This window comes from Pan troglodytes, chromosome 19 (genome assembly GCF_028858775.2).
Source record: "Pan troglodytes isolate AG18354 chromosome 19, NHGRI_mPanTro3-v2.0_pri, whole genome shotgun sequence".
Classification (NCBI taxonomy): domain Eukaryota; kingdom Metazoa; phylum Chordata; class Mammalia; order Primates; family Hominidae; genus Pan; species Pan troglodytes.
In genome coordinates, this window is record NC_072417.2 from 35,265,232 (window position 1) to 35,290,324 (window position 25,093).

Here is a 25,093-nt window from a genome sequence, read left to right on the forward strand (position 1 = left end):
AAAGAGTTCAGTGATTTGAGAAAAGTTAAGTAAGATGCACACAGCTACAGACTGGTGCTAAGCACTGATACCCCAATCTGTATTTTATAGAAATCCTAGATCCACCACCGCTGCTGTTCACCCTCTCCCACCCATCCTGACCCAGACCCAGATGAAACAGGCCCTAATGCCAGCCCTTCAGGTCACTTCCTGAATAACCAATGGCTTGGAAAAAAAAAAATCTTTAATGGAATCTGTGCTCAAATAATATGTTACAACAAAAATATACAGAATGTACACAATACAAAAATACTTAGAAACAAACATTGCAGTTTGTGTTTTGTTTTTTCCACTTACTCAAGTCCTCGGAGGGGCAGTTCACTGTTGGGCACTGTTTTTAAGGCAGAGGAGAACCGTGCTTTCCAGCCAGCACGGGGAGCAACATGAATGATGCCAGGAAAGGCTTTCATGGCACCCAGGGAATCTGCATTACGTATTTGCAAATTAAATTGGACGCTGGGGGAAGATCCTGGCGTGGTGAGCAATGGCTCCCCTAATCCTCTGGGCAAGAATGGTTCTCATGGAAATCGAGAGTCATTAGCTGGCAAAAGAGCCTCATTAGGGAGCTTTTCCTAATTAAAAAACGAATGATGAATGGTGTCATTAAAGCGAAATTTCTCCTTTGAAGGTTTGTTTTCCCTTCCCCAGTTTCTGTGATTCCTCTCCCGTTTAATGAGAGCCAGTGAGTCTATGGCTGCTGTTTGGGGATTCCCCAGCTTTCAGTTTCTGTATCCTGTGGATAAAAGGCCAACCTACCTCCACCAGCCTGAAGATTTACACACCACCCCCTGGGCTGGCAGCCACCTCAGACAAGGAAAGAGACACGGAGGACACGGCCAGCCTTGGCCATGGGGAAGTGCTGCTGAGAGGGTGGTGGGACCTGCTGAGGAGAAAGCCAGATGCCACAAAGAGAACTCCTCTGACCAGACAGCTGCCTCCTGACCTGGGGAGAGGCCTGGGTCAGGTGAAGTGACCCTATGACCCCACCCTGCGGCCCCGCTTGGAAGTCATGGTTGGGAGAGGGGGTGGAGGTGGGTGTGCTGACAGGGAACAGCTGCGGCTGGTGGTCTAAGGTGTAGACGAGGGTCCTTGGCAGCAGAGGACACACTTAACATGGTGGGAGACACGATTCCGCCTCCACTGTCCTCAGTAACAAGCTTCCCTGGGAGTCCCCGAGGGAGCTGAGTGCTTCTACGAGGGATTTCTAGAGTCTTCTAGTTCAATGCTTTCTCACCCCTGAGAGAGGAAGCTCCCTCTCCAGGTCATACCAGACAGAGGTGGCACTCTGCTCATTCCACCCACACCACAGAAGCCCCAGGGACCAGGACAGGAATCTGGAGGGGATTCTCCATCCCTCCAGGAAAGGACCTCATCGCTCAGCTTAGTGCGGCTGCAGCCCAGGCAGAGGCAGCAATGTCCTGACTCCTTCTGCATCCTCCCCTGGTCTTCCCTGAGCCCAGCTCCACAGCCTCAGAGCCTCCTCCTCTGAGGCACTGACTTCCATCTACATCTTTCTATCACTAGGGCAGAGAACGGTAGGCAGGGCACACACAAGACGCCCCAGGCTGAAGCAACACCGCCAAAGGCGTGGGCCCACAGTGCCACAGGCTGCGGCCCTCAGCATGGCACTGGTGCAGGGGAGCAGGACCTAGGGAACTACATATGTGGATGAGGCCAGGGCAATCTATTTAGCAGTGGGCCAAGATGCGGTATGGCTGGGCCTCGCCTGCCAGTGAGTGAGTGAGCCCATTTACATGTAGTCACCAGGACGGGAAGCCACTGTGGCCCAAGACCCCAAATGCCTGGCCTGACTGACCCTGGACCCTGCTACACTCAAGGGCCGGGATGGGCACGAGGCTGGAGGAAGACCGTTCCCACACTCCTGCCCCTGTTTCTGGACACGCCCAGCCCCCCTGCCTCCTCCCAGGCCTGGCGTTCTTTGTTCTTCTGGGCTGTCAGTGGTTGAGAATTCCAAGAGCATGATAAAGGGAGTGTCATCTTTTGTCAAAGGTCATCCTCATGCCCTCCATTCGGGGCCTGCACCAGCTCCTGTTAGGAGGGTCATTCCCTCCATCTTGTTTTCTCACCTGTGTAATGGGGTGGGGTGGATTTGATAACCACCATGTTCTCTCCCGCATCCAAGCCTCCGAGGTTACTGGCTGCCCTCCCTCTGAGGTTCATCCATGCACCCAACAATTCTCCCGAGGCAAAGTTTTCCAACTAAATTGGAATTCCTCTTCCTGTAGCCTCCTGTCCCCCTAACTTAAATGGACACATGGCCTCAGCATTCCTACCCCAGCCTCTCTTGCGCCCCCAAAGCTCTTTCTCTCCTGAGGGAGATAGGATGGAACCTTTTTGGATATGAAGGCCATCTCAGAGGGAAACAAGAGCTGAACCTGGCAAACCTCAGCATCCAGGGATCCTTGGAGGGCTTGAGCTCTCCCTCCAGCAGGGCCATTCTGCCACCGGTCAGTGATGCTCAGGGGCAGGTGTGGAAGGGACAGGAGATGGGAAGGAAGGGGGCAGGCTTTGTCAAAGCAAGGACACTCAGCAACCACAGCACACCACGGTCTCCTGCCTCTCACGGATGCCCACATGGGCCCCCTGCATCCTCCATGCCTTCTCTGCAGGCGCTGACGTGCCTCAGTTACCTTTCCCATCACATACACACACACACGCACACACACACACGCATGAATGTTTCAAAACACTGTCTCCATAACCAAAGAGAGGCACAAAGTAGTGTCAGGGCAGCAAAAGGAAAGAAAAAGACCCTAAAACAAGGCTGGGCATGGAGGCTGGGGCACCCGTGTGAGATGCCAATATCCTGGAAGAAAGGGAGGGAGAAGTCTGAAGCTGGTCCTGGGTCTGTCTTCTCCAGGGTGGAACTTGGAATGAAGTTTATTCCCCCTGCATGGGTCCCTCTCACTGGGTACCCCCAGCACAAGAGGGGTCCTAGAGCCTACAGGCTCCCTGCTCTGCCCAACCCAGGCACAACAGATCATGCCCCAGTGCACACCAACCAGCCCAGGAGGGCACCCTGGTTTCAGCCAGGTCACAGCTGACACGTCCAGTAGGCCCTCTTCTTACTGGAGCCCCAGACACAGCAGGTGTCAAGGAGACACCACATGGCCTGCAATTATCTCTGAGCTAGAGAGGGGCCATGCCTGGATGCAACAACCTTCGAGCCTTCCCATGTCTCTTAGGGTCTCTGAGGGTAGAGGAGGAGGAAGAAGCTGCTGCTCAATCCGCAGCAGTGAGGGGGCACCCCCTGGCCCCATGGAAGAAGCCCAGCCCAGGTGAGGGAGGGCCACTCTCACACCCCACCCCAGACCTTCACCCTGGCCCGATGTCATCAGAGCAGCCGAGAAAAACGACAGCAGCCACATCAACTCCTCCGCCAGGTGCCTTTCAGAAAAGGGTCTCCACTGTGTGTCCAAATCTAAACACAAACATTACAGTGGCCCAGAGTCTTCTGTCCTTGTCTGCCCGGCCTAGCTGAGCTGGTGATGAGAAGAAACCTCGCAGGCGCTCCCTGTGGGTGCTGCTTTTCCCTCCCCTCCCCGACCTTGGGCCTCCAGCCCTCAGGGGGGAGGCGGCAGCTTCAAGTCCAGCAGGGTGTAGGCAAAGATGTTCCAGAAGACGGCGAACAGCACGAAGACGGTGTACATGGCCACAAAAATCCACCACAGTGACTGGTCCTGGAGCCTCTGCTCGTAGTTCCTCAGGACCACCACGCCCAGGGTGATGCCCACGGCCACGCCACCCAAGTGCGCCACAAAGCTTGGGTGAGGGCACGGGGGATAGGCCGACGGGTGGAAGCGGAGCCACACGGCCCGCCCAAACTCCATGCTCACTGCAAGGGGAGGAAGCAGAGATGTCACAGGAGGGCCCTGAGCAGGGGCTGAGGGCCTTCACTTCATCACCCACCCATGAATTCATTCCCTATTAGGCCAAGCACCATTCTCTGCACTGGGGACACAGTAGTGAAGGAGGCAGGCAAATCTCTGTTCTCCCAGAGCTTACAGGGTCTAGCAATAAACCAGTAAGCAATTACATACATGAGATAATTTCAGGAAGAGAGACATCTATGGGAGGAAACAGGTGATGTAAAAGCAATGCCTGGTTTAAGGAGGGAAATTCTTTAGCTCGGGGAGTCATGCAAGACCTCTCTAAAGAGGTGACATTTGGCCGGGTGCGGCAGCTCACACCTGTAATCTCAGCACTTTGGGAGGCCGAGGCGGGTGGATCACCTGAGGTCAGGAGTTCGAGACCAACCTGGCCAACATGGTGAAACCCAGTCTCTACTAAAAATACAAAAATTAGCTGGGTGTGGTGGTGGGCTCCCGTAATCCCACTACTCAGGAGGCTGAGGCAGAATTGCTTGAACCCAGGAGGTGGAGGTTGCAGTGAGCTGTGATTGCACTACTGCGCTGCAGCCGGGGCGACAGAGCAAGACTGTCTCAAAAACAAACAAAAAAAGAAAACCCCGACCCCAACAAATTGCTGAATTGACCCCTTAACAGATTCTTTTTGTTGTTCTTGTTGACACAGGTCTCACTCTAGGCGGGAGTACAGCGGCACCATCACAGCTCACTTCAGCCTCAACCTCCCGGGCTCAGGTGATCCTCCCATCTCAGCCTCCCAAGTAGCTGGGACTACAGGCACCCACCACCACATCTGGGTAATTAAAAAAAATTTTTTTTTTTTTGTAGAGATGAGGTCTTACTATGTTGCTCAGGCCTGAACTCCTGGGCTCAAGTGAGTCTCCTGCCTCAGCCTCCCACAGTGCTAGGATTATAGGCATGAGCCACCACACCGACCCGTAACAGATTCTAAGATGCCTTCATCCTGATCACCAATCCACGCTTCTTGTGTGAACTTCTTGCGTCAGCCAGTCAAGTGGGGATGAGTCTCTTGAAAGGACGGGCACTAGGAAACTGCCATCCCATTATCCACTACCAAAAGAACACTGAGGGTAGGTATTCTTATTCCCATTTTACAGATGAGAAAACCAAGGCAAATTTGACACTGAAATAAAGCCCTTTGAGGGGAATTTTATACCTATTTAGCTACCAGTTAATGAGCCAGGGCACTTCTCTCCACCCTAACCACTGCAGGGGGTGCCAGAACCTCCAGGGACCTTCATTTCCCTTGGGGTTGCCCAGCCTTCTGGGCTGAGCCCTGCAACTCCAAGGATGGCCGATAGATGGCAGAAAAGGCGCATCCAGGGACCGACCCTCCGCCCTCCGCTCTCCCACTCCTGCCCTGGGACAGCCTTCCAGCCTTGGCTCCCCAGGTCCAGGGTTTGATAAAGGAGGTATGAAAGATGATGGTCTCCAACTCCGATACAGCATTTTAGTTTTTATGATGCTTACGGTTAGACTTTTTTTTTTTTTTTTTGAGACGGAGTCTCGCTCTATTGCCCAGGCTGGAGTGCAGTGGTGCGATCTCGGCTCACTGCAAGCTCCGCCTCCCGGGTTCACGCCATTCTCCTGCCTCAGCCTCCCCAGTAGCTGGGACTACAGGCGAGTGCCACCACACCCGGCTAATTTTTTGTATTTTTAGTAGAGACGGGGTTTCACCGTGTTAGCCAGGATGGTCTCTATCTCCTGACCTCGTGATCCGTCCGCCTCGGCCTCCCAAAGTGCTGGGATTACAAGCGTGAGCCACCGCGTCTGGCCGGATTTTTTTTTTTTTTAAACAACAAAACTCATGCTTCTCTTTCCTTCCTCAAAAACGAACAAACTCAGAGCCTAAGCAGACGCAGAAGCTATGCCACACCCACTGCCACCCCACTGCACCCTAATGCCCTGACTCAAGGAGTCCTCAGGTTTTAAGGCTGGAAGTTCCTTCCTGGGATGAGAGAATCTCCAGCCCCATCCAGGAAACAGATCCAGAGAGACCCACAGAGGGTCAGGGGCAGACCCAATTTCTTGAAAGCCATGGGGTAAGAAGTAAGGAAGGTGGACGTGAATTGAAGCGGAGCCTTCCCAGGCCTGACCCTCCGTGAATTGAAGTGGAGCCCTCCCAGGCCTGACCCTCCATCCCAGGTTTGTTCGGACTCAGTCTTCCTCTTACCTACACAGCAGGTGGCTGACCCAGAGAAAGCCCAGGTGCTTACTGTCTAGCTTGGCTAACATGTGGGACATTTGAAATGGCACAGGCTGGCTCTGAATTCTGGCTCTATCACTTCTTAGCTGGGTGACCTTGGGCTAGGAACCTACCTCTCTGAGCCTGGAGTTTCTACCTATAAATTAAGCTAATAATAATACCCTTTCTAGGTGGGTTTGGAGGACTGGATGAGAAAATGCGTTCACTCCCTCTTCTATCCTCATTGTTTTTTGTTTGTTTGTTTGTTTTTGTTTTGAGACAGAGTCTCGCGTCTCGCTCTGTCCCTGAGGCTGGAGTGCAGTGGCATGATCTCGGCTCACTGCAACCTCCGCCTCCCAGGTTCAAGGGATTCTCCTGCCTCAGCCTCCTGAGTAACTGGGATTACAGGCACGCGCCACCACGCCCGGCTAATTTTTGTATTTTTAGTAGAGACAGGGTTTCACCATGTTGGTCAGGCTGGTCTCAAACTCCTGACCTCAGGTGATCTACTCGCTTTGGCCTCTCAAAGTGCTGGGAGTACAGGCATGAGCCACTGCGCCCGGCCTTTTCTTTTCTTTTTTTTTTTTTTTTAAGGCAAGGTCTCGCTCTGTCACACAGGCTGAAGTGCAGTGGCATGATCATAGCTCACTGCTGCCTCAAGCTCCTGGGCTAGGACTATAGACATAAGCCACCATGCCTGGCTAATTTTTAATTTGTGTGTGTGTGTGTGTGTGTGTGTGGAGACAGGGTCTTGCTGTATCGCCCAGGCTGGTATTGAACTCCTAGGCTCAAGAGATCTTCCTGCCTCAGTCTAAGGAGCTAGGACTACAGGTGCAAGCCACCATGCCGGGCTAATTTTTTTGTTTTTTTTGTTTTTTTTTTTTTGTAGAGACAAGGTCTTGCTATATTGCCAAGGCTGGTCTTAAACTCCTGGGCTCAAGCGATCCTCCCACCTTGGCCTCCCAAAGTGCTGGGATTACAGGCGTCAGCCACACAGCCCGACCCCTACCTCCATTGCTTCTGTTCAGACTCATCTCTTTCGATCTCAGAAAGAGCCCTTTGGCCTTTGGTCTTTGGTCTTATCCCCCTTGTCCCCACAATCTATTCTCCACACTGCAGCCTGACTGGTTTTCTAAAACTCTGGTTATCCATCAATAACTCTCTTGTTGAAAGCCCTCCAGTGGGATCCCAGGGAACGCAAAGTGAAGTACATTTTCTTTTCTTAGCATTTAAAGCCCTTAACAATCTGACTCATACTATTTCACTAACTTTATCTCTGATCAAAATCACACACAATCCCAAAACGAATTTCTTGGTTTTGCTAACCAACTCACTGGCCATGACCCTTCACCCATCTATATGTTAGTTCAGGCTGCAGCTTTGCCTGAAATGTCCTCTTACACCGTGTTTACTCGGTGGACACCTGCTTGCCTCTAACACTCAGAATGACCTCTGTAGGTAGAACTGAGCTCTCCCAACTAGGGCCCTGAAGACATCTTGTTCCTAGGGGTTCTTGGACTAGTTACAGTTTGCGAACCTGCTAAAACTGCAGCTTTTGATATATGTGTGTATGCACATGAGTGCACATATATGTATTTTTCTGGCGACAGGGTCTTGGACTTTCAACAGGGGATCTCAAAGGATCAGTTCCATGACCAAAAAGGTTAGGAAGTTATTTGTCTTGATCTGGGTGCTGGTCCTTAAGCACTTTTCTGTTTGCATATTATATGTCAATAAAAAGATGAAAAAATAGGCTGGGGCCAGGCATGGTGGCTCATGCCTGTAATCCCAGCACTTTGGGAGGCCAAGGCGGGCAGATCACCTGAGGTCAGGAGTTTGAGACCAGCCTGGCCAACATGGTGAAACCCCGTCTTTACAAAAAATACAAAAAAGTAGCTGGGCGTGGTGGCACGTGCCTGTAATTCTAGCTACTTGGGGGGCTGAGACAGGAGAAATCACTTGAACCCGGGAGGTGGAGGTTGTGGTGAGCTGAGATCACACCACTGCACTCTAGCCTGGGCGACAGAGGGAGGCTCCATCTCAAAAATAAAATTAAATAAAATAAATAAAATTAAATAAAATAAAAATAAAATAAAATAAAATAAAATGCCGGGCGTGGTGACTCACACCTGTAATCCCAGCAACTTGAGAGGCCAAGGCAGGAGGATTGCTTGAGCCCAGGAGTTCAACACCAGCCTGGGCAACATGGCAAGACCCCCATCTCTGCCAAAAATTTTAAACAGCCAGGCATGGACCCACACATGTGTAGTCCCAGCTATTTGGGAGGCTGAAGAGGGAGGATCACCGGAGCCCAGGCAGGAGTCTGATGCTGCAGTGAGCTATGATTGTGCCACTGCACTGCAGCCTGGATGACAGAGGGAGACACCCTGTCTCAAAAAAAAAAGATGAAAATATAATTTTTAAAAATAGATAAATAAATAAAAGATGAACGGTTACGAAGCAGCACAGCAGGACAGACAGCTCTCACAATATCCCTACTTTTTTGCACACCATTGACATGTCCCACTTTTTTTTCTTGACCACAAGCCCGTGAAGGGCAGGAACTGTGCCATCTTTGAACCCCAGGGCCTGGTGCCAGGCTTTGGTCCCCCAGCGCCCCATCAGTACTTACTACAGATAAGGGCCACAGCCATCCGCAGCAGCTTGAACTGGCACTTCATGCCTGACCAGTTCTAGGGAAAAAGGAGAGTTCAGTCAGTTCCAGATTAGACCACTCTTCTGCCGGTGTGTCTTGCTTAAGAAAACCTGACATTAAAATAAGGATCTCCGTGAAGTCCTGAATGAGAGGGTTGTGGCTTAGTAGCAGAACACACCACATGGCTTTGAGATTTTAGGCAACAGCAAGTTTACTCCTGTCATAAGAGTTCTTGAGCTGGACTAACAAGAGGAAGGGACTCCAGATCTAGGAAGAGGAGAGGCCCTGTCTCCTCAACATGGACAGAGAACATCTCAGAGCTGCATTTACTGCTGAGCTCCATGGTTGCAAAGGATGCAGGAGAGCCAACCAAGCAAAGTCAAGACAGAACCATCAGGATGATAAAAGAGCTCAAAATCCTGCAAATGAGGAATGAATGGGGAAGCCAGGATCTTTTAGCTCAAAAAAGAGGGGACTCAGGGGTCAAGTTCATTGTTGTCAAATATCAAATGAGTCAACACAAGGAAAGGGCACATTCAATTCAGTGTAACCTGCAAGCAGAAGATGCAATGGATGAAAACTTCAGAGAGAGACTTTTTAGCTCAGAGTAAGTTTCCATTTCTAGTAAGCAGAGCTCTCCAGAGATAGAATGGTCCGTCTTGCAGGCTTCGTGAGTTTCCCAACCATCGGGGGTTTCACGTCACTCGGAAAGGATGCTCCAGAGGAGAATCAGATACTGGAGAGGGGGTGGGCCAGGTGGCCTTCAAACAACTCCCTCTCTCCCCTGAGAATCTTGGAAAACTCGGAACCTCCAAAGCAGATAAACAGTACAATTATTCGCTTTACAAAAGGACTTTTCACTTTACAAAAGACTTCACCACAGGATTCCTTTGAGAGGCACTCCTGCAGTGCATTCAAAGCACTATTCCATTTATACAGAGGTGCGCGTGCACAGAAATAAGCCCGGAATCTTCCTGGAACACATAAGCCCCAGGGAAGGAGGGCACAACCAGGGGACTTTGGTCCCCTCCCACCACCCAATCTGCCTTTGCTGCCTGGCCCAGGCCCAGCTCGGGGGCACGTCTGGCACTTCTTTGAGGTTGCAGGAACATCCGTGTAACTTTACAGAGGCCCTGAACACTGGCATGGACACTAACATCTATGAACGCTTCAGTCAAGCAAGCAGGACACAGAGCAGATGCCAAAGAGGGGGAAATCCTCACAGCCTTCAGTTCTTGCCCACCTCCTCCCTTCTCCCCCTCTTTCCTCACTGACCAGCAACCCCTTCTTCACAGAAAGTGAAGTGTGGGCCACCTGCGGTCCCGCTTTAGGTGGAAAGCCTGTCTTCGCTTGCCGACATGTTCCATGCTAGGAAGCAGATGGCAGGATATCGGTGTCATCTGCTGGTGTCTGCCCACAGAGGAGCCTTGCCAGGAGACGAGGAAGAAAACAGGAGTCAGTGCCCTCCCCTGAATCTAGCGACCCAATCTGAGCGGGCTCAGTTAGCGGATGGTGGGCACCGCAGACCCCCTTCAAGCTGAAACCCTAGGATGGGAAGAAACTTGGGAACCATCTAATGGGACATCTCTTCCCAAAGGCGGACACCCACTGCCAAGTAGCCAACAAGATGGCCCTCCAGCCCACGTGATGGGGTGCTCCCTGTCTCCCTGGGAGCCCTGGGAAGGGCTCTCACCCCTAACGGTTCTTCTTGCTGTTGTTTGCCAGGCTTTCCTTCCCTATAATGTCCCCTCCATGGATTTCAATTCTCCCTTAAAGGTGATACCCGGCTGGGCGTGGTGGCTCATGCCTGTAATCCCAGCACTTTGGGAGGCCGAGGCGGGTGGATCACTTGAGCCAGACTCCGTCTCAAAAAAAATAAAAATAAAAAAAAGTGATACCCATGTTCATAGCAGCATTATTCACCATAGGCAAGACACGGAAGCCACCCCAGTGTCCATGGATGGATGGATACATGAAATATACATACATATGTCTATATATTTGGTTTCTTGCCCACCTCCTCCCTTCCCTGACTCTTCCTCACTGACCGGCCACCCCTTCTTCACAGAAGGTGAGGTGAGCCACCTGCCTTCCCTTTTTAGGTAGAAAGTCTAATCTTCACTAATCTTCATGTTCCAAGCTAAGAAGCAGATGGCAGGATAACATTGTCACCTGCTGATATATACATACAATGGAATACAATTCAGCCTTAAAAAGGCGGTGGCTCATGCCTATAATCCCAGCACTTTGGGAGGCCGAGGCGGACGGATCAGAAAGTCAAAGGAGATCGAGACCATCCTGGCTAACATGGTGAAATCCCGTCTCTACTAAAAATACAAAAAAATTAGCCGGGCATGGTGGCAGGTGCCTGTAGTCCCAGCTACTCTGGAGGCAGGCGAATGGCGTGAACCCGGGAGGCAGAGCTTGCAGTGAGCCGAGATCACACCACTGCACTCCAGCCTGGACGACAGAGCGAGACTCGTCTCAAAAAAAAAAAAAAAAAAAAGGAGGGAATTCTGACCCATGTTACAGCATGAATAAACCTGGAGGACCTTATGCTAAGTGAAATAATGCAGTCACAGAAAGCTAAATACTGTATGATTCCACTTAGATGAAGTATAGAGTAATTAAATTCATGGAGACAGAAAGTAGAATGGTGGTTGCCAGGGGCTGGAGGGAGGAGGGGGTGGGGAGTCATTGTTTAATGGGTACAGAGTTTCAGTTTTGTAAGATGAAAAGAGTTCTGGAGACAGATGGCGATGATTGTACAATGTGAACGTATGAATGTACTTAATGCCATTGAACTGTACATTTAAAATGTAACTGTATACTTTAAGATGGTACATTTTATGGTATGTACATTTATCACAATTAAAAGCAAAAGTACAGAAGACTTTTTCTTTTTAAGAGACAGGGTTTCACTCTGCCAACCAGGCTGGAATGCAGCAATGCAATCATAGCTCACTGCAGCCTCAAACTCCTGGGCTCAAGTAATCCTCCTGCCCCAGCTTCCCAGGTAGCTAGGATTATGGGCATGTGCCACCACATCTGGCTAAATTTTTTATTTTTTGTAGATATGGAACTTCACTATGTTGTCAGGTTGGTCTTGAACTCCTGGCCTCAAGTGGTCCTCCAGCCTCGGCCTCCCAAAGTGCTGGGATTACAGGCTAGGTGCTCACGCCTGTAATCCCAGTGCTTTGGGAGAGGCCAAGGCAGGAGGAATGCTTGAGCCTGAGAGTTCGAGACCAGCATGGGCAACATGGCGAAACCCTGCCTCTATAAAAAATTAGCTGGGCGTGGTGGTGTGCACTTGTAGTGCCAGCTACTCAGGAGGCTGAGGTGGGATGATCGCTTGAGCCCAGGAGGTGGAGGTTGCAGTGAGCTGAAATTGCACCAGCACACTCTGGCCTGGACAACAGAGTGAGACCCTTTCTCAAAAACAACAGGCCAGGTGTGGTGGCTCAGGCCTGTAATCCCAGCACTTTGGGAGGCTGACGCAGGCGGATCACTTGAGGCCAGGAGCTCAAGACCAGCCTGGCAAACAGCAAAACCCCATCTCTACTAAACATATAAAAGAATTAGCTGGGTGTGGTGGTACATGCCTGTAACCCCAGCTACTCTGGAGGCTGAGGCACAAGAATTGCTTGAACCTGGGAGGTGGAGGCTGCAGTGAGACGATATTGCGCCACTGCACTCCAGCCTGGGCAAAGGGTGAGACTCTGTCTCAAAACAACAACAAAACAAAAAGTGCTGGGATTACAGGCATGAGCCATTTGTGCTCGGCCCCCTCTGAGTAAGTATCTTATTATTTTTCTTTTTTTTCCTTTTGAGACAGGGTCTTACTCTATTGCCCAGGCTGGAGTGAAGTGGCATGATCACGACTCACTGCAGCCTTGACCTTCTGGGCTCAAGTGATCCTCCCACCTCAGCCTCCCAACTAGCTGGGACTGTAGGCAGACTGTACCACACCCGGTTAATTTTTAAATTTTTTGTAGAGATGGGGTCTCCCTATGTTGCCCAGGCTGGTTCAGAACTCCTGGGCTCAAGCAATTCACCTTCCTCGGCCTCCCAAAGTGCTGGGATTGTAGGCCGTGAGCCACCAAGCCTGGCCTAAGTGAATATCTTATCTGAAGACAATGTCTCTTTCACTATGTCCTGAGTGATAATATCAGGCAAACAAAGTAAGTTAGAATGTATGGACAGCTCTCTCCTTTATCTGAGGTCTCCTGCCTCCATGCCCCTCCTGGGCCCTATCTGAGATAGATGTTAAATGCGCCATCCTTATTTTTGGCCTGGTTGGCCATCAGTGGGGTGGCTCAGAATTCCTTCTTCTCTGTCGTTTTCATTTGTGAATTTGAGATAACAACTGCCCCTTATCTCAGTTCCCCACCTCATCAGGTGGTTGTGAGAATGAAATGAATTAATATATGTAAAGCACTGAGACCACTGCCTGGCACACAGTAGGCATCATCTAAATGTGTGACAGTATCTTGACCTGAGACAAAGACGGGGAGTTTGCCCTGCAGAGTGGCTTGAAAAAATCTGAATCTGAATGACTCCAGTTTTGCCACAGCACCTCCCAGGCCCGCTTTATGGGTTTACAACATCTGCCTGGACCCTGAAAGCCCTGGAGCCTGCCAAGCTGATCCAGTCCATCCCTCTGCCGCACACTTTAGGGAAGAAGAAACTGAGGATTCAGGAGGGCTGGTTCAAGGTCACAGTGAGTGAATGGTGAGCTGACTGGGCTCCTGGTCCAGGGCTCTGTCCACCCACACTTCAGAGGTCACATTCCATGTGCCTGTGCCGTCTGTCCCAGCTGCCCACAAATGGAGCGAAAAAACGCCAGTAAATATGACCTGCCTCCCAGCAGCCGAGGGGTTAAACTAGAGAGTCCCCGCTTCCAACCAGCTGCCTTACTTCCCTAATCCAATATTCCCGCCAATAAAATCAGTGCACTGAAACAACGGGAGAGAAGAAAAAAAATCTCACATGCAGCCAGCACTGCTGCTGCTATAAAAGCTGGAAAGCCTGCAGATCTTTGGGGAATACAAACCTTTTGCAGGCCCTTTAATTTCATTCTCCCAGAGCCTCAAAGAGTGAGATAGTACTCACCCACAGCGAACAAGTTGGTAACCAGTCCCCTCAGCATCTTGCTCACCCAAACGGGTTAAGAGTGCAGAGGCTGAAAGCCAGGCAGGGAGCTTCCATTCCAATACAGCTTTCTATATCTATCCCTGGTAGAAACGGTTTCTTGTGAAATGACTTCAAGAAAACCCAACACAGGGAATGTGAAAGCATGACGCAGATAAATTAGGGAGTTGATTCTTTGTCCTACAAAAATATTTTTCCTTAATAAAGTAAACCTTTTTTTTTTTTTTTTTTTTTGAGATGGAGCCTGACTCTGTCGCCCAGGCTGAAGTGCAGTGGTGTGATCTCAGCTCACTGCAAGCTCTGCCTCCCAGTTTCAAGGCATTCTCCTGCCTCAGCGTCCTGAGTAGCTGGGACCACAGGTGCCCGCCACCACGCCTGGCTAATTTTTATATATATATATATTTTTTAGACGGAGTCTCGCTCTGTCGCCCAGGCTGAAGTGCAGTGGTGTGATCTCAGCTCACTGCAAGCTCTGCCTCCCAGTTTCAAGCCATTCTCCTGCCTCAGCGTCCTGAGTAGCTGGGACCACAGGTGCCCGCCACCACACCTGGCTAATTTTTTGTATTTTTTTTTTTAGACGGAGTCTTGCTCTGTCGCCCAGGCTGGAGTGCAGTGGCACGATCTTGGCTCACTGCAACCTCCGCCTCCCGAGTTCAAGCGATTCTTCTGCCTCAGCCTTCTGAGTAGCTGGGACTACAGGCACCTGCCACCATGCCCACCTAATTTTTGTATTTTTAGTTGAGATGGGGTTTCACCCATATTGGCCAGGCTGGTCTCGAACTCCTGACCTCGTGATCCGCCTGCCTCAGCCTCCCAAAGTGCTGAGATTACAGGCATGAGCCACCGCGCCAGCCAGTTTTTTGTATTTTTTAGTAGATATGGGGTTTCACGTATTAGCCAGGATGGTCTTGATCTCCTGACCTCGTGATCTGCCCGCCTTGGCCTCCCAAAGTGCAGGGATTACAGGCATGAGCCACCACGCCCGGCCAATAAAGTAAACTTTATAACAGAAATCTTTAGTGTCTGTTAGGCAACCATCTTCCCTTGTGCTTTGACAATGTGGTTCAGTTTGTGAAAATTCAGACCTCAAACATTTTGGGAAAACATCAATCATACAGAGCGAAGTGTAAGTAAATATCTTGTAGATTAAAAAATGGAACTCTGGCCAGCAGGAGGCAATTAATAAATTATTCAATTAGGTGTATCTGTATATTTCTAGTGTTTAAAATAAGAAGTCTTGGCGGGGCATGGTGGCTCACGCCTGTAATCCCAGCATTTTGGGAGGCTGAGATGGGTGGATCACTTGAGTTCAGGAGTTCGAGACCAGCCTGGGCAACATGGTTAGCTAGGCATGGTGGCACGAGCCCGTGGTCCCAGCTACTCGGGGGGCTGAGGCAAGAGGATCGCTTGAGCCCAGGAGGTGGTGGTTGCAGTGAGCTGAGATCGTGCCACTGTACTCCAGCCTGGGTGACACAGCGAAACCCTGTCTCAAAAAAAAAAAAAAAAAAAGAAGTATTGATTATAGGGCTTTTTGCATTCCAGATCTTTTGTTGAAATATTTTGTCCATTTTCTCATCTCCCAAACAACTGTTTTGTGAAGATGGGATTACAGATGAGACAACTGGGGCTCCAAGAAGTTGAGTAATAGACTCATAGCTATTAAGATGGTGACATTGGTACTCAAATGTGGATTTTCTCTCAAGTCCATGCTTTTTCTTTCCTTTTTTGAGACAGAGTTTCGCTCTTGTTGCCCAGGTTGGAGTGCAATGGCGTGATCTCGGCTCACCACAACCTCCACCTCCTGGGTTCAAACAATTCTCCTGCCTCAGCCTCCCGAGTAGCTGGGATTACAGGTATGCACCACCACACCCAGCTAATTTTGTATTTTTAGTAGAGACGGGGTTTCTCCATGTTGGTCAGGCTGGTCGCAAACCCCCAACCTCAGTTGATCCGCCTGCCTCGCCCTCCCAAAGTGCCGGGATTACAGGCATGAGCCACCGCGCCCAGCCCAAGTCCATGCTTTTTCTACTTTTAGTTCTGATGAGGTACTTTACTGTGTATCTCTCTCACACACACACACACACACACACACACACACACACACACACACTCACTCTCCAAACCTTCATTTTGAAGCTGAAAACAATAGTATATCTATTAGGTAGAACCATATGAATTTGCCAATATTCAAATGCTGATGGCCCATAGAAAGGGCAATTTTTTTTTTGAGACAGGGTCTCTCTCTCTGTCACCCAGGCTAGAGTGCAATGGTGTGATCTCGGCTCACTGCAACCTCTGCCTCCTAGGTTCAAGTGATTCTACTGCCTCAGCTTCCTGAGTAGCTGGGATTATAGGCACGTACCACCACACCTGGCTAATTTTGGTGTTTTTAGTAGAAACGGGGTTTCACCATGTTGGTCAGGCTGGTCTTGAACTCCTGACCTCGTGATCCACCCGCCTTGGCCTCCCAAAGTGCTGGGATTACAGGCGTGAGCCACTGTGCCCAGCCAGAAAGGGCCATTTCATATGGGTCGACCCAACGCATCTCTGAACTGCTTAGCATTGAACTAATTTGAGTAAAGGTAGCCTCTTGACAAAGATAAACCAGCCTTTTTAATGAGACGATGAGTTTTCTTTCATTGTCAATAAACACCACATAACTTTCTTTCTTTCTTTTTTTTGAGACAGGGCTTCACTCTGTTGCCCTGGCTGGAGTGCAGTGATGCAATCTCAGCTCACTGCCCGCTGACTCTCTGGCTCAGGTGATCTCAGCCAGCCTCCAGAGTAGCTGGAACCACAGGTGATCTCACCTCAGCCTCCAGAGTAGCTGGAACCACAGGTGCATGACACCACACCAGGATAATTTTTTGTATTTTTGGTAGAGATGGGTAGAGATGTTGCCCAGGCTGGTCTTGAACTCCTGGGCTTAAGTGATCTGCCTGTGTTGACCTCCCAAAGTGCTGGGATTACAGGTGTGAGCCAGCGCGCCCAACCCACACAACCTCCTGGAGAAGGGCTCCCCATGTGTCATGCTCTGGGGACTGCACAGCTCCCAGTTGGCCAAGGAAAGCCGTTTGCTTCTGGAAAGCACGGGGCTCTCAGATGAGGCTGCTCATCTCCACAGCGGCAGGCCATGGGCTACTTGACAGAGAGAAGCATCAACTGGAACAAAACTGCTCTCACACCTCTCTCGACAAACATGCCCTACTCCATGGTCCTTCAGTGGTCTGCCTTCACCATGGGAACTTCTGGGCCATCAGAGCTGTTTCCCATGAGGTGGGGAAGAGGGTGGGAACAGGGCATCGTTATGAACGCCAGCGTGCTTCTTCCTCCCTGTGTTCTCTTTCAGTTGAGCTTGTTCATCACCCCTACACACATACAAGTCTTGGGCGGAATGGGAGGGAGGAGGTTAGCATTTCCTTCCCCTACTGAAAGGAATTGGGGCAGGGGGAGGGGGGAGTGGAGGAGGCAGAATTCAGAGGAAAAGCTGTGTCTGGGGAAAGATGTGGCACTGATACAGAATGACCCATTTAAAAAGGCCATGGGAGGCAGCCCATGCACTCAGGTTTTCAACAAACTGAAGTGTGTGCATGTGCAAACACACCTGCACACACACACTGAGAGGCTCACCGTTCCACGTTTCCCAACACCCGCAGCCTCTCTCTGAGCACTCACCTGAAGGTGCCAAAATTCAGGCCAGTAGCAAGTATAGGCAGGTACTCAGTGTCTGTCTACCTCTCCCCCTCTCTTCCTTTCTTTTCCCCTCCCTCTTGTGCTCTTTCTTCTCTTGCTCAATGTACAATGGGCATTTTGATGAGAACAAAAGGGACAGGGTTGGGAGCAGGGTGGGTGACAGAGAGATTGATAAGGAAGAAAAACATGGGATAATTCAGGAACGCCAAGCCCTGTGCACTGTGATCATTGAGCATTCAAACATCTGCCACGTGGGTGAAGACACTGATGGAGGAGTGGGTGAGAACAGGAGGACCCCAAAGAAAAGCTATGCCTTCCTTCCTTCATTCACTAAAATCTAGTGGGCACCATCTACCATGCTCCCAGCCATATGCCAGGTACTGGGAAATAGACAAGTAAGACCCAGAGGCTCCCAGGCCAGCAGAGGGATTGGGCAGGGTTAGCCACTGACTCCTCCATCAGCCTTCAGACTTCAGACCGCCTCCACAAAAAGGATTTTGATATCCTCTAAGACTATCAGATCCCAATTTCTGGCCTTCAAGGCTTTGTCTAGTCTGACCCCATCCTGGCCTCTTCTGTCAGGAGAAGGAAATTAAATTTACATTTATATAGGTGGTTATTTGCACTTTATTTCATTTACTGTATATCATTCCATTTCTTTTCTTTTCTTTTCTTTAAATTGAGACAGGGTCTCACTCTGTTTCCCAGGCTGGTGTGCAGTGGTGCAATCTCTGCTCACTGTAACCTCTGCTTCCCAGGCTCAACCGATTCTCCAGCCACAGCCTCTGGAGTAGCTGGGACTATAGCCATGCACCACCGTGCCCAGCTAATTTTTGTATTTTTTATAGAGATGGAGTTTCGCCATGTTGCCTGGGCTGGTCTTGAACTCCTGAACTCAATGCAATCTGCCCACCTCAGCCCCTCAAAGTGCTGGGATTACAGTCCTGAGCCACTGTGCCCAGCTCCCATTCCATTTCACAGATGTAGAAAGTGAGGTGCAAAGCAGTTAAGTAATTTGCCCAGAGTGTAGCAGGGATTTAGACCTAGGCTGACTGGCTCCAAAGACCATGTTCTTCACTATCACACTGTACTACCTTTCAGGAAAAGGCAGAGGGTGAGAAATGGAGTGGTGCCCCCCTCCCATGACAGACTGGGATAGGGGAACAACTGTTTTTTTTGAGACGGAGTCTCGCTCTGTCACCCAGGCTGGAGTGCAGTGGTGCGATCTCGGCTCACTGCAACCTCCGCCTCCCAGGTTCAAGCAATTCTCTTGCCTCAGCCTCCCAAGTAGCTGGGACTACAGGAGCGTGCCACCACGCCCAGCTAATTTTGGTATTTTTTTAGTAGAGATGGGGTTTCACCATGTTGGCCAGGATGGTCTCGATCTCTTGACCTCATGATCCGCCTGCCTCGGCCTCCCAAAGTGCTGGGATTACAGGCATGAGCCACTGTGCCTGGCCGGGAAATGACTCTTGAATGGTTGTCAGGAGATATGGGTTTAAGCCCTCATTTTGCCACAAACTTGACTGTGACTTTGGACAAGTCACTTAACCTCTCACAGCCTCCTTTCCTATTTGAGAATTTTGATGAGATAATCTCTAAAGCCCTTGTATTTTTAACAATCTATGATAAATAAGCAATTCCAATGGCCATATATGCTAGTGACCAAATTTTTTTTTTTTTGAGAGAGAATCTCACTCTCTCCCCCAGGCTGGAGTGCAGTGGCGCGATCTCGGCTCACTGCAAGCTCCACCTCCTGGGTTCGCGCCATTCTCCTGCCTCAGCCTCCCGAGTAGCTGGGACTACAGGCGCATGCCACCACGCCTGGCTAATTTTTTGTATTTTTAGTAGAGACGGGGTTTCACCGCGTTAGCCAGGATGGTACCAAATGTTAACTCTTTAACGTTGGTGAATGGGAAAGAGGCAGAAGGGGCAGATGGGCATGGTCCTAGGCCAAGCCGTGACTGGAGAAAATAGGAATCGCATCTGGAAGGCGCTCATTTGAAATGGGCCTGCAGAGGGTGAGGAGTGTGTGAGAACTCTGCTCCAGGTCAGGTCTGCCTGGTTTTTGCTGAGCCAGCTCCAGTGGATTAATACTCAGGCCCAGTGATGGCAGAGGACAGGGCCAGAAAGACACATTGAGAACGGGAGGTGCTCACCATGACAATGTTGGCCAGATGGGCAGAGACGAGAGCATACACCCCTCCAGAAGAGCCCACGACTGGAGCGGTCATGTCAGCCACAGACACTGCCAAGGACCCTAGTACAGAAAGACAGCGAGAATTCTCAGGAGTGCGGGACTCGGCTCACCCAACCCAGCCCCAGGCCTTGGATTCTGCAGGCTCCGTGCTAAGACTCCAGAGCAAGACGCTCCACCTCTTCCTCCTTTGAGTCCATGTTGCCAGGGAGCTTCCCCTCCCCTCCCCTCCCCTCCCCTCCCCTCCCCTCCCTCTCCCTCCCTCCCTCCCTTCCTTCCTTTCCTTTTCTTTCTTTCTTTCTTTTTGAGACAAGGTCTAACTCTGTCACTTAGGCTGGAGTGCAGTGGCACGATCAGCTCACTACAGCCTTGACCCCCGGGCTCAAGTGATCCTCCTGCCCCAGCTTCCCAAGTAGCTGGAACTACAGTCGTGCGCCACAATGCCCAGCTAATTTTTGTATTTTTCTTAGTAGAGACAGAGTCTTACTATGTTGCCCAGGCTGGTCTCAAATTCCTGGACTCAAGCAATCCTCTTGCCTCAGCCTCCCAAAGTTCTGGGGTTACAGGTGTGAGCCACAGAGCCCTGCCTCCAGTGCATTTCTTAGAGGATTAATTTCTGGCTGAAAGAACCATTTGATTCTTTGACTCAAAGAGGGAAGTGTCCTGCCCAAAGTAAAATTCAGACTTCTACCTGGATTATCTGCCTCTCAATCCAATGTCTGCCTGACATGGTGCTATGTCAGGGTTCTGGAACCATAACAAAAATAGTAGCAGTAGTTATTGAAGAAACAGCAGCCACCTAGGTGACACGGATACCAAGCAAACATTTTACAGACTTTCTTCCCTTCAATCCTCAAGACAGCCCTCTGAGGCAGGCGCCAGTAGCCTCATTCCTGAGATGAGGAGACTAAGCCCAGAGTCTCCTGGTAGGAAGTGCCGGAACCAGGATTTGCATCTGGGTCTGCCTGATGCAAAACCCACCCGTGTTCTTGACCAAAGCCTGCACTCTTGGCCTCTCTAGCAGCCACGCCCCAAACTGGCCCAGAGGTTAACCTCCACCTTCTTCCATCTCTCCCTCTGTTCAACAGCATCTAGAAAACTGCTTAGGGTTACGTCCACCCTTCCTCCAGCCCAGCTAAATCACAAAAGGCCAACAGCATCTCTCCAGTGGGGCTCCTTTGGAGGAAACATGTCCTTGAAAAGTCATGGGGAAGAGAGAGAGATGATGTCATACCCTCTGGGGGAAAGGAAGGGTATGCGAGGCTTGGTCTGGGGGATGACAAACTTTTGTCCTGGGAGGGAAGCTGAACAAAGAAAAGAGGGGAAATTTATTGTTCTGGTCTCATTTAAGTGTGATCAATGCTTTGGCTTCCAAGGGAGGACATGGGAGACTAAAAATAACTAGGAGGTAGAGCCCAGGGCTCAGAGGATGAGAGGTGGCTGGCCTGGGTGAGTGTGCAGAAATTACCACTGGAAAATGCCCAGGGGCTCAAGAGCCAATTAGCTGCTGGAGAAAGGAGGGACAGGCAGAAAGCCAAATTCTGCAGGCTGTATAGGGTGCAAGATCCACGGACTTAGGAGGAGGCTGGGCCCAGCCCAGCAACCAGAGCACCGAAGGACCTGGCAGCAGAGCCCCCTGATAAACTCCTCCACCTCCCCTGCCCCCACCTCCATCAAGGCCTCCCCTACTCACTGAGCTCCTTCAAGAAAGAGAGTCCCCACAACCAATTCTTGGTCTCAAGGGGGATGTAATCTCTCAAAAACAAAAACAAAAACAAAAAAAACCTGTCATGAACTGAGGACTCCCAAGTCCTCCTCCCCTCCCAGGGCAACTATAAATCTTTCATGCCTTCCCTCTGGCTTTAATTAGGTATTGATCTATTGTCAGATAACTTTCTTTTGCTTTTGCTTTTTTTACTGCTTAGCCACAGGGTCAGCCATATATAACAGGAAAGAAAAATCCCAGGGTGGCAAACAAACAGGCAGCAGGATCCGCATGACAAAGGTTTCCCACGCTCTCCTGGTGGGGCTGTCTTCGAAGGCTGCATTGCAGGGCTGCAATGAGGGCTGGCTGCCCAAGCTTCTCCTCATTAATTACCTTTTGGACAGAGGAAGCCCCAGCCTCCCTAGGCTGGCTTCTCTTCTCAGAGCAGGTCTGTACAAACTGGCCCAGAGTCCACTCCCTCGCCCCTGCCCCAGCACGGTCCACCAAGGCAGAGCCGCCCCAGGGCAGCCCCAGGCAGGGATGGGCCCCTGCGAGGGTCAAGCTGGCACACACTGACCTTTCCCTCACCCTATCCATGGCTCGGAGTCCTGACCCTAGGGTCAGGGGTCAGCGTGGGATTGTGGCAGGAGTATGGAAGGGGCCTGGCCAGCTAGCTGTTGTGACCTTGGGCACAGTCCCTGAATTCTTTGGGCTTCGGTTTTCTTTCATGTCTATAAAATGAGGTCTAAGGCTTTCTGACTTTTGAGCAGCAAAACTCTCTTCAAAGGAAACTTTTCAGGGACGCCCTAACCCATGGAGCAGAACACAGGCAGCAGCTCTGGCTAAGTGGGGATGAGGCCTAGAGAACAGTTTGCCAGTGCTGGAGGGGACCTCCCTGGTTCCTTCCAGATCAGAAATTCAGTGACCTGAGTCTTGGCCTAAGATCCAGGGGCCGCGGCTCGGGTCCCGATTCTGGAACCTCAAAGGTAACGGCCTGAATCCACCTGCCCCCCCATTGGTGATATAAAGACTTTTGGGCCAGGTGGGGTGGCTCACCCCTTATGTAATCCCAGCACTTTGGGAGGCTGAGGCAGGCAGATCACCTGAGGTCAGGAGTTCGAGACCAATCTAGCCAACATGGTGAAACCCCATTGCTACTAAAAAAAAATATATATATATATATATATATATATACAAAAATTAGCTGGACATGGTGGCACATGCATATAGCCCCCCAGCTACTCGGAATGCTGAGGCACAAGAATCGCTTGAACCTGGGAGGCAGAGGTTGCAGTGAGCCGAGATCGTGCCACTACACTCCAGCCTGGATGACAGAGCAAGACTTCATCTCAAAAAAAACTCCAAAAAACTAAAAAAAGCAGACTTTCAAGTGACTGCAGGTGAGGCCTGGACTAGAGCAACTGGGAGAGACCAAAGACAAACATGGGGCTGTGTACACATAAACACAGTAATAAAGGCCCTCCCCGGGCAGGAAGTGTGGGCCAGGGAGGAATCCCCTCCAGAGCTCTGAACAATCCTAACAGGTACAGGCAGATAAGACCAGTATGAATTCCACAGAGGTCATGGAGGCAGAGGACTAGGAGAGAATGGCAAACTGGAGTGACATGCCACACCTCTGCACAGAGGCAAACCATGGGCCTTAGTTCTCATCAGGATTACAAATTCTGTATCCTGCACCCCAAAATTCTGAGATCATGCCAGCACACAGATAAACTGGCAACTTTGCCATAAGGTACAGCCGTGATAATTTTAGCCCAGAAAAATTTAAAGCAGGTGTTCTTCAACATCTTCTTTGGCCTTAAAAAAAATCCAAATAAAAATTGGCAGAACATTTATCTTTAAGTAATGTAACTTTATTTACGTATCTTTCCTTTTTTTTTTTGAGACGGAGTTTTGCTCTTGTTGCCCAGGCTGGGGTGCAATGATGAGATTTCTGCTCACTGCAACCACCGCCTCCTGGGTTCAAACAATTCTCCTGCCTCAGCTTCCCGAGTAGCTGGGATTACAGGTGCCTGCCATCATGCCCAGCTAATTTTTGTATTTTCAGTAGAGACAGGGTTTCACCATGTTGGCCAGGCTGGTCTCAAACTCCCCATCTCATGTGATCTGCTCGCCTCGGCCTCCCAAAGTGCTGGGATTACAGGTGTGAGCCACCATGCCCGCCAACTTTCCTTTACTCTATAAATATTTATTGCCTAACATGTGCCAAGCCCTGTGCTAGGCCCTGGGGATGCACACGTGGTTAGTAATCTATATAATCTATAATATAAGATTGGTGATATTGATTTTTTTTTTTTTGGTAGAGATGGGGGTCTCACTATGTTGCCCAGGCTGGTCTTGAACTCCTGGCCACAAGCAATCCCCTCACCTCAGCCTCCCAAAGTGCTGGGATTACAGGAGTGAGCCACTTTGCCCGGCCCAAGATACTGGTTTTTAAAATACCTACATTGTGTGCCATATAATTGCTAGCCATAAGTGATTTTCACATTGGCCTCAAGCATTGGTTAGAAAGAAGCACAGGGGGCTGCCAGGCACAGTGGCTCACGCCTGTAATCCCAGCACTTTGGGAGGCCAAGGCGGGTGGATCATGAGGTCAGGAGTTCAATACTAACCTGGCCAAGATGGTGAAACCCCGTCTCTACTAAAAATACAAAAAAATTAGCCGGGCGCGGTGGTGGGCACCTGCAATCCCAGCTATTCAGGAGGCTGAGGCAGAGAATTGCTTGAACGCAAGAGGCGGAGGTTGCAGTGAGCCGAGATCATGCCACCGCACTCCAGCCTGGGTGACACAGTGAGACTCCGTCTCAAAATTAAAAAAAAAAAAAAAAAAAAAAAAAGGAAAGAAGCACAGGGCTTGGGAAGGGCTCCTCCCTAGTTCTAGTACTTTTCAGGTAAGCAAATCTGCAAGTCATTTCACCTCCCTGGGCTGCCTGTAAAATGGGAGTGGTAGTACCCACCATATAGGACAGCAGTGATGAGCATAGCATCCACGATCATCCGCAAACCCCTCATCATATGCCTGGAGCATGTATACGCCCCATAGAGGTTAGCTATCCTCATTACAAAGTGTGGGTTGGAAACACTTTCACTGGGAAGGAATTAGAGAGTAAGGCTGCCAGACATCTATTAAGGTCTCCTTTGGTTTTTTTCTTTTTTTCTTTTTTGAGACAGGGTCTTGCTCTGTCACCCAGGCTGGAGTGCAGTGGTGTTATCACAGCTCACTGCAGCCTTGCACTTCTGGGCTCAAGCGATCCTCCTGCATCAGCCTCCCAAGTAGCTGGGACTACAGGCCTACACCACCATGCCCGCCTAATTTTTTAAAAACTTTTTGTAGAGACAGGGTCTCCCTATGTTGCTCAGCTTGGCCTGGAACTCTTGGGCTCAAGCGATCTTCCTGCCTTGACCTCCCAAAGTGTTGGGATTACAGGTGTGAGCTACTGCACCTGGTCTGCCTTGGTTTCTGACAATAAATTAATTGCAAAAAGGACAAGGACCACCTTTTGGTTCTCGTCATACTATTATAGTGGTTGAGATCACA

The 25,093-nt window shown here is 50.2% G+C and overlaps 1 protein-coding gene across 6 annotated transcripts in view; it reads right to left on the reverse strand.

Moving 5' to 3' along the window:
- Positions 1-205: 205 nt before the first annotated feature.
- The window catches only part of RHBDL3 (rhomboid like 3), a 59,490-nt gene continuing 34,602 nt past the window's right edge, over positions 206-25,093 (reverse strand). For 5 of the 6 annotated variants that reach the window (XM_016932028.4, XM_016932027.4, XM_016932030.4 and 2 more), the window contains 3 exons: positions 19,792-19,892; positions 8,765-8,825; positions 206-3,895 (listed from right to left, as the gene is read on the reverse strand). In XM_016932028.4, coding sequence (XP_016787517.1) covers positions 3,624-3,895; positions 8,765-8,825; positions 19,792-19,892 — 434 coding nt within the window. In that variant the 3' untranslated portion in view covers positions 206-3,623. The remainder of the gene's footprint in view (positions 3,896-8,764; positions 8,826-19,791; positions 19,893-25,093) is intronic. The other variant, XM_054670056.2, reaches the window with a different exon arrangement.